The sequence below is a fragment of the Lampetra fluviatilis genome, chromosome 15 (genome assembly GCF_964198595.1).
Source record: "Lampetra fluviatilis chromosome 15, kcLamFluv1.1, whole genome shotgun sequence".
Taxonomy (NCBI): Eukaryota; Metazoa; Chordata; class Hyperoartia; order Petromyzontiformes; family Petromyzontidae; genus Lampetra; species Lampetra fluviatilis.
The window spans coordinates 8,975,240-8,984,625 of NC_136289.1; the positions used below are offsets into that span (position 1 = coordinate 8,975,240).

The following is a 9,386-nucleotide window of genomic DNA, read 5'->3' on the forward strand; positions in this document are numbered from 1 at the left end:
ACGGACGCTTGTGTTGCGCCAGAAACGTCTTGATTTATGTTATTTTATATCTACGTGACTTTACCGAAAGAACCAAAGAGTAAGTAAACTTAAAAGTGCGTGTTACCAAATTTATGTAACTTTATTCACACCGGGCACAAGTTTGGGGTGCGTCTCACTTTCTGGAGTCGTATTCTGATCTGGAGAATACGGTACTGCACTTCTGGAATTGACCAAAGGTGATAAGAATTTTGGAAAATATGGCGATGGGAGGCAATTCTGAAGTGGAGCAGTGCGACGATCTCAGAAGCAGAATGGGGAAGCGTTTTTATCTGCAGTGTGGTGGTTGAACAAAGTGCAGATGAGATGAGATAGTTGGCCTGATAGATCGGGTCCTCAAGCTGGGTGGAGGGTTCAGTGAGTGAAGTTCATGGGGAAAGAAACCATGGCATAGGGAGTGACTGACCATCGGTAAGCTATGGCCCTGAAGCCACACTATCTACTCGCTTGGATGAAAATGTGTTGCTTGTGAAATGCCACTTTTAAATGTCCTTTAAACATGTGGAAGCATCGTTTAACAAGTGTGTTATGCTGAGATTTTTCGATTGTTCAATATTTTTACATTTTCTCAATGTAGAAACTGATAGGCGAAGCTTTATTTCTGTGAAAGGCTATTATGTGCAAGGCTTTGCTGGCCTTTTAAAAATGTGCACCCTAATTTTATATCCCAAAAATTATGTGCGTGGGCTTAAATATATTCCTTTTGAAAGTCATTATTGTCAACAAGTTAAAAGCCTTGTACTGTGTCTGCAGAAATGCAACACAAGATAACACTGTGCTGTTGGAAATGCTTGAATTGTTTTGTCTACAAATGCAGGGATGTGTGGTGGGATTCCTCTTGTGGTTTTGTACCCACAAAGCAGGTCTGTCATGCATTTGGATTTGCCTTCTGGATTTGCCTTCTGGACATGCTGAAGCTATTCAGGGTTAACGACCGGAGGGACTCAACATCGAGTAGGAAGGTGAAGTTAAAGCTGTTCCCACTACATGACCATCACCACTATCAGCAGCACTTCTTATGCTGCCCCATTACTACGATTACTGGTCATAACAATTAGTAATAATGATTCATTTCAAGAAATATTCCCAGTTTGGTAGGATATGACATACATTCCATGTGTTGTAGATCGTTCCACGTTTAGTACAAAAAGCAGTTCCCACAAAGCCCAGGTAAATAAAGGAATACTAATTAAATCTCCCAGAATCCGACTTGCTGTACTGCTGTATCCAAGTGCCTCCTTACTTTTGCGTGCGAGTGTTTCATACAAGCTCCATCATATTTGCGCTATTCACCAACCCTGTGTCGGAGTTGCTGGATTATAGGCGTATACTTATTTCCAACAATCTCTCTCTCTTTATGAGCTCTTAAACATCTGACAAAGTTGGCGGACCTATCAAGTGTGTCGGCGGTGCAACCGCACTGCAGCGCACGGGCTGGAGGGGCTCCAGGCGACGGAGATAATTTGAGGCAGGGGGGGGGATCCATTTCAGTCCTAGCACCGAGGCCCATGCGGACCGCGCTTCGCCACTGATCAGGCACGCCTGATTGTCGAAGGCTGCTAGAATGGCTTTTTCTTTTCTTGCAGACAAGGCCAGAGACAAAATAAAATAAAAATATGTCATAGATCGTGCCAAAAAACATTTCCCAATGTAGGGTCATCTGTGCTTATAATTTTGAAAATCCTTGTGGGAAAACAGAAGAGATTTAGGCAAGAGTTATAGATGTCGTGAGGTAAGAGAAATCATAGAGGGGAACAAATAGAAATGTATTGAGATGAGAGAGGAGAGCTCCGTGTTAGGCAGATGTCATGAACGTGACAGATGTCGACACGCTACAGGGATGTAGTGAGATGAGAAAAGAGATGCAGATTAAGTAGGGGAGAGATTTTACTTGTACGTTTATGTTGCTTAGAATGTAATATTAATGTTGATATTTTTGACGGATCTGGGGCCCTTTGGGTTGCGTGGGGTGCTACGATTTTGCTTGGTTTGTTTTTCGCTCAGTGCCATCGCTGGTTCACGCAGGGGTCGTGGCCGGGATTTATACACACACAGAATATAGGCCAGAGCGAGCACGCCTCTTGCGCCAGGATCGCTATCAATTTCTCCCAACCCAAACATTTACAACTGCGCCGTTAATGATCATAAAATATATCTCTGGGATACTCTAAAGTGAGAGCGCTGTGCATGCACACCGTAATAACAAGTCCGTGAAAGTTAAACGTATAGCATTTTATACATTTTCTTGGGTTTAATACAGCATACGGAATCAACGTGGAATGTGTAAAGCGTATCACCGAGATACACAATGCTAATGAAATACAGTTACTTGATATGCTGAAACATATGATTCACTTCAGAGAGTGGATTCTGGAATATCTCAATGACAGGGAAATATAACATTCAATGAGAAAAGCGTCCGTCTATGTTTGGAATTGCTGCAGATATTTTGTTTAGCTCGAGACAACTCGCTCTTGCCAAACCCTCTCCAATTACAAACAACAGTTTCAACATTAACCATTTAATTTTGACTGCAACAAGGGTGGGTTCGGGACCGCAATGCGCTGTGGACCCGCTGGCTACGAATTTGATTCCCATTGAGTGATATCGGAACCGGTCCAGGATTCCTACCTTCACCAAACCCATATTACCCAGCATGGTGAAGTATGTTCAACCAAACTCTACAATTGACACAGTGTGAGAGGAAACAGAGGCTTTATCCAACACTGAATTGTCAATGGGTTGTATATACAGTTTATATTTTTTAAGTGACAACGAATTTAGCAACCACACCTGCCGAGATAACTACTTCCCTAAAGCTACTTTTGCAATGGGTTTCATATTTCATTTAATGTTTTTTTCCCCCCAGGTCACTGTTGGCACGTGACAAGCAGCTACAGCCCCAGCGAAAGGCTTGCCAAGACGTAGTGTGCCCGACCACGGACATATTTTCCGGGTTTGCCGATGACCGGGGCAGATCTGCCTCAGATGAAGCCATGCCCATTGCAAACACCCTCATCAAAAAGAACACTTCGTGACTCTGGGAGCCAGAGAGCAGATGTGGTGAAGGTGACATCTTGGTTGTGACTCTGCCCCCTTTGAGAGCCCGTACACGGGTTCTGTCTGTGGTTTTTTTTTTTTACCGCCTGTTTCCATAAAGGTGTGCGAGTACTTTGTGTACACGTTACCCAGGTGCATGCAATATTAGTGGCATCAGAGCACCGAGCTGTGTTGCCGTGATGAGATGTGTAGCGATCGGTTCAGCACCACCATCCCATCGGCGCTGTCGGACGTGGTTGCTGAGCACCCTTATCCCTCCTGATGCTAATGGGCTCAGCCCAACCCCCCCCCCAACCTCTGAATGACCATTCAAGTCAAAAGATGTTGAAACAAAAATGAGTGCAATTAAGCGATGGACGTCACAGCTTTTAACTCCGATTTTCAGCTTAACGCAAAATAGACAAAAGCAGACGGGGGAGAGTTACTCATTCTGTGTATCATTGAACGATTGTTTCATCTTGAGTTGGAGCTTTCATGACTGCAGGAATTACTTTTTGCAACTTTCGGTAAAGTCCCGGAGAATGAAAATAATTTATATTATTTAATTTATTTTCTGTAAAGTCCCGGAGAAAGAAAATAATTTATATTATTTAATTTATTTTCTTTCTACGTGACTTTACCGAAAGAACCAACATGCGATTGTTTCATGTTTTGTTTATCGTTAACTCTGCCGTGACCCTCCACCCGCCACCCTGGAAGCACGGTCGCGCTCGAGGGTTGACTCGCTGGTGTCAAGGAACTTATACTTTTAGTTCTTTCGGTAAAGTCACGTAGGTAAAAAATGAAATTAAAATTAATAAAAAATAAAATAATAATTTTCATTTCATTTTTTACCTACATGACTTTACCGAAAGAACTAAGAGTATGAATCCTTGCAGTCACGAAAGCTTCATATCTAGAGTCAAGGAACTTGCCTACGTTGAGGTTTCACCGTGGCATCACGCATGTTGATTCGTACAACGACCCCAATTTTCAGCTTTGCCGTATCCATTCTCTTTGGTTCTTTCGGTAAAATCACTGGATTGCTTTTTGTGGAACTGCTGGATTATTTTTTCCGCCTGAGGACGACCGCTTGTGTTGCGATCGAAACGTCGTGATGTATTATTACTTGTTTTATTTTATTTTTCTACCTACGTGACTTTACTGAAAGAACCAAAGAGTATGGATTCCTGCAGTCACGAAAGCTTCAAATCAAGATTTGCCGTATCAGTCAATTCCACCGACTGAACGTTATGCCGTAAGTCACTTCCCAATGTAACATTTGCCCTCTCCTACACGCATATATATTGCATTGTTTTTCAAGTACAACCACATCATCTTGTACCTGCGATGAAAAATACCGTTCATAAGGCCACACAGCTGACATTTTATATGCACAAACAAGTAATGTGAAACGTTGGCAATTTTACATACAATATATAAATTGCTTTATGTAATAATACATCTTGTAAATATGAATCCAAGGCTACATTAGTGGACAGTGCTGCAAAATCCATTGTTGTACTATACTTCTGTGCACCCCCCTCCCCCTAACTTGCGTGAAGTATGGTCAAATAATCCTCCACGACTCGCACGGCATCAGGAAGGGCCTTATCCAGCAGGGAATTCACACAAGGGCTGTGCACGTGCACCTGAGCTCAGTTGCAGCATATAACATTTGAGATTCCGGATTATTAATGGCCGGGTCAAATAAAGGCACGTTAAAGGCACTGGAAGAAATTAAACTTTGGGTGTTTTTTGATCTGTAATAAAACTGTTTCCCAGCGGTTGGGTGGATATTCTCTGCTAAACGTGGCGAGTGTTGCGGAGGAAAGGTCAACTCTGCTCGTGGCTTGGCGTTTGCGCGTCGGTCATCCGGCCATCCAGATGAGCAGCGAGATGACGAAGGTGATGATGGCGAAGAGAAGGGACGCTCCGCAGTAGAAGGTCAGGGAGAGGCCCAGGGTGGCCCCCACGAAGACGCTGCGCTTGTCCCTGACGCACCTCTTGAGGAACGAGCAGAACTGCACCAAGACGTTGACAGACGAATGCTAAGAGGGACAGTCTTTACACCCCCTCCACCACCTCCCGCATCTGCATTATGTCCACCACCCTGGTGGACTGTGATGACATACACTACAAACTCATTGTGTTGCTGGAACATCGCGGGTCATAAGTACGTATCAACGATCCTCCTTTCTGTATTTCCAGATACAAAAACAACATTTATAAGACTGCTATTATATGAACATTTAAACATATATGAAGGGTTCCTTTGACATCTAAAATCACACGAATGCAACTTTTTTTTTTATGTGTAATGTATACAAGGATTCATCTTACAGTCTCTTGGGGACAAGGTGGGTTAGTGGCGTAGCTATCGAGTGTGCAGGCAGTGCAATTGCACCAGGGCCCACGTAGATTGTACTGGAGGCACTAGACTATGAAGAATGGAATATTTGGAACAGAGCTCATGCCAACTACACTACGCCAATGAAAATAAAGTATCTGTGAAAGAGCACCTCTCATGTAATGCGGGGCGACTGACATGTCAACAAACAAGCAGAGCCCAAATATTTTAATATAGAAGCACAACACGATTTACAAAAAAAGGCCGTTCAAATGCTTTTGTTTTTTCTTACAATAGCATTAAACTACTGGCAAATGCAACCATACAGGTGGAATCAAATTACGTTTGGAGTGGAGCTGTGGCATTGAAACTCAGCTCCCGAGAAACACTTCCAGTACAAGAGCATCCACGCGTGCCAATTCTCTACAAGAGCATCCACGCGTGCCAATTCTCGGCAATGGGTGAAATATTATTGGGTTTTGTCGGTAGAGTCACGTAGGTAAAAAAAACATTAAATAGTAAAATAAAATAAAAATCACGACGTTTCGGAGGCAACACAAGCTTCCGTCTTCAGGTGGTACCGTCACAGCCACGACAGCTGTATCAAGTAAATGAGAGATTGCAGAAGCCACCACTCCGTTTATATAATGGTTGGAGGAGGTGGTGGGGCAAGGGCCGCATACTTTTATTAAGCCTCACCTTACCATATTAATAAAAGTATGCGGCCCATGCTCCACCACCTCCTCCAACCATTATATAAACGGAGTGGTGGCGTCTGCAATCTCTCATTTACTTGATACAGCTGTCGTGGCTGTGACGGTACCACCTGAAGACGGAAGCTTGTGTTGCCTCCGAAACGTCGTGATTTTTATTTTATTTTACTTTTTAATGTTTTTTTACCTACGTGACTTTACCGACAAAACCTAAGAATATGAATCATTGCAGTCACGAAAGCTTCAAATCTAGAATGGGTGAAATGACACACTAATTGTCGGTAAACAGTACGGTTATTGATGGTAGCTTTATTAGGCAACAATGTTCGTGGTTAATCGGGTCAATTCCATTCATCGTTCCAAACCCCCCACCACCCGCCCCCCGCGGTGTGTGCCAGCGCGATTACGATCATTGGTGTTAATTGATTAACGCGCAGCTGTGTGCTAATTAATTAGCAGCAAGGTACGGGCTTGTTTGCGATTCACTCGTTCTTCGAGTTACTTACTGGGTGACGACGGTGGTTAGCGTGGCACTAGGAATTCGGCTACCCGAGTTCGATTGCCGAGTCACTGGGCATCCCCTCTCCACCAATTAGCACCGACCAGCGCGGTGAAGTATGGTCAAAAAACCCCCCTGATGATTCCATAGCGTGAAGAGGCATTCGGCCAACAGTAGATTGACAAATGGCTGTGCATTATTTATTAGCACATCATCCGGCAACGCATATTTACACATTTCATACTCGCTGGGCTGTGCTGGGTGCTTCAACAGAATATGTATGTGCGAGTGCGAGCGTGCACTGATGTCTGTAAATGCACTGGAACGGGAACGGAGCGTAGGCGATGATGACAATTGATGGTGATGATAGTGGTGGTGGTGATAAAATGGTAGGCGGGTAGGTAAGTTTAATACATCTGTAACCAGATGAGGATCCACGCGGTTACATTCTCCTCTGCTGACTCCTAAGTCTGGAACTCTTGTTGCATACATACACTTCTTTTGCACCGTACGCATAAGCCATCCGTGCTTCTCCGGTTTCATTACACGGCTTCTTTCTACGAATGCCTGTCTCTCTGGCCTATGCCTCGATCGCCTCTTAAATATACACGCAGTACAGTCATCTGTAAATTGTGTCATCTGTAAATTGTGTACGGAGTATATGAGATGCGGTTTCGTTTAGACCTGGGGTCGGCAAAGCAAAGCAACAAGAGCCATCGTTTTGCAAATTGGTAACCCCCCCCTCCTCTCAATATTTCAAGAGCCGCAATCCATAATGTCAACAAGAAGCAGTCCTGAAAGAGCCGCATGAGGTTCTGGAACCGCAGTTGGTATGCACACGCTGTACACATCGATGGTATGTAGACGCTGTCGTGTATACGCTGTATACATCCCAACGATGACTTAGTTCGGCTACTCGTGTTTACCGGAGGCTGGTGGTTTAACGATCGCAGAATCGGAAGAACCCCGCCTCCCGCCACCGGAGTGGCTCGGACCAGCGTGGAGGGAACGCATCGCGAACGTCTGCGCGCGCTCGCTCTCTCTCTCTCTGCGTACCTGCTCGGTCTGCTCGCTCCACGCGTCGCCGTAGCGGCAGTGCGTGGCGAAGTGCTCGCAGTTGTTCCACAGCAGCGAGTAGACGGTGTCCCCCGAGTAGTTCTCGGCCCTCCTGGCCGCCACCTCCCCGGGCAGGGAGGCGCGTCGGCGCGCGTCCGCTGGCTCGTGGGCGAGCCGGTCGGCCGCGTTCACGAGCACCTGGGGCGCCCCGTACACGAAGTCGGCCACCGAGTCGACCCTGACGGTGCCGCGTCGAGCCACGGAGCCCAGGATGAGCCGAGTGTTGGTCACCACCTTGCACAGGAGCTGCTGGTCGCTGGTGAGCAGGGGCAGGATGTCGGGCAAGAAGTGCGCGACTCGGTCATCCCCCAGGTAGATGCCGAAATGCGTGAAGAGGGTACGTGGTACCTCCAGCAGGTCGCCGCGATTGTAGGAGGAGGCCGACTCGGTTATGGGGCGGTTCGAGCGGGTCCCGGACCCCACCGTGAAGGAGGAGGTGGTGGTGGTGGAGGAGGCCGAGGTGGTTAAGGAGGAGGTCCTGGGCCACGTGTCCCCGTCGAGACGTTTCACGTGCAGGGCCCCGCGCAGCGCGCAGTGCACGGCAGGAGGATCACCTCCTCGTTCTTTCTTGCGGATCACCCCAGCTGCTGCCGCTGCTGACAACGCGGGCGAGGCGCCCATAGAGGAGTGCACGCCCGCGATCATATCACGTGTGGCGTGCGACCTCCTGGATACGATGAGCCCGCTGGTTCGGTTCGATGAGCGTTGTCCCTCCACCGCACCCAGGTGGAGTAAAGCGGAAGAGGCCTTGTCCCGTGCGCGAACAAATGTGCAGAGTTACCTTTACACCGTGAGCCGTGTCTTCCTCCCCGCCGTGCTGGAGCTTATCGCGCGGGCGAAAATTGAGCGGACGCGACAAATCTGGCCGCCGAACGAGATATTCGTGGTGGAATTCAACTCGTTGGCTTTAATGACCGCAATCATAATGAGGTGCCTGTGTAAGTCTGTGCCGCCGCCGCCACCGCCGCGTTTATAACGGCACAATGCGAGGAGCGCGCGACTGCTCGGCTCTGGGGGGTGGCTGTGGGATTATTGGGGAGGGGAGGGGAGAGTGCGCGCGCGGGATGGATGGCAGCCGCTGGGGAGGGTGGCCCTGTTCGTGTGGTGGGGGGTGGGGGTCCTGGGTGACCGGGGGACACCGAGAGAAATCGAGGCGGGTGGGAGCGAGTGACACGTGCCACACGTAATCGCAACCAGCCACCACTGTCGCCATCGACCGTCGCCTATCGATCATCGTTCGTTAGGCATCATCTTTCACTTCATCCGATTCACTTCCACTTGTATTTAACAACAAAGGCAAAGATAGCCGTAACCGACTGTTGGGGCAAGTGCTGTTAGCGAGCACCTGTAAATGCCGGCACGGCACACGAGGGGGTGAGTGGCCAACACCACGCCCGGCCGCCTTTGTTTCCCCAGTGGTGGCGATGTTTACACATCGCACCGGGTACACATTTGAGGCCGAGTCGACCTAGGGGAGGCCCAGGACCGGTTCAGTTAATCGTCACCGATGTTTAACAACACACATACAAAGACGTCCGTTGCGCGTGCAAAGATTGCCTTATACGCAGCATGCAAAACTGCCACTTTTTCTGGACTATGGTCATCATAGTTCAGAATGTATTTTTTGTTG

General features: G+C 47.4%; 1 protein-coding gene across 1 annotated transcript; it reads right to left on the minus strand.

The window, feature by feature from the left end:
• Positions 1 to 1,826: 1,826 nt before the first annotated feature.
• Positions 1,827 to 8,846, minus strand: LOC144936187 (lecithin retinol acyltransferase-like). Its single transcript, XM_078863144.1, has 2 exons — positions 7,697 to 8,846; positions 1,827 to 5,102 (listed from the first exon to the last, which is right to left on the minus strand). The coding sequence occupies exons 1-2, from the start codon at positions 8,399 to 8,401 to the stop codon at positions 4,950 to 4,952; spliced, it is 858 nt and encodes a 285-aa protein (XP_078719270.1). The 5' UTR covers positions 8,402 to 8,846; the 3' UTR covers positions 1,827 to 4,949.
• Positions 8,847 to 9,386: the final 540 nt, after the last annotated feature.

Coding starts and splice junctions, on each gene's coding strand:
- LOC144936187 (XM_078863144.1), bottom strand. CDS start 8,401: ATGATCGCGGGCGTGCACTCCTCTATGGGCGCCTCGCCCGCGTTGTCA. Junction 5,103..7,696: donor GGAGCGAGCAGACCGAGCAG/GTACGCAGAGAG, acceptor GTCTTGGTGCAG/TTCTGCTCGTTCCTCAAGAG.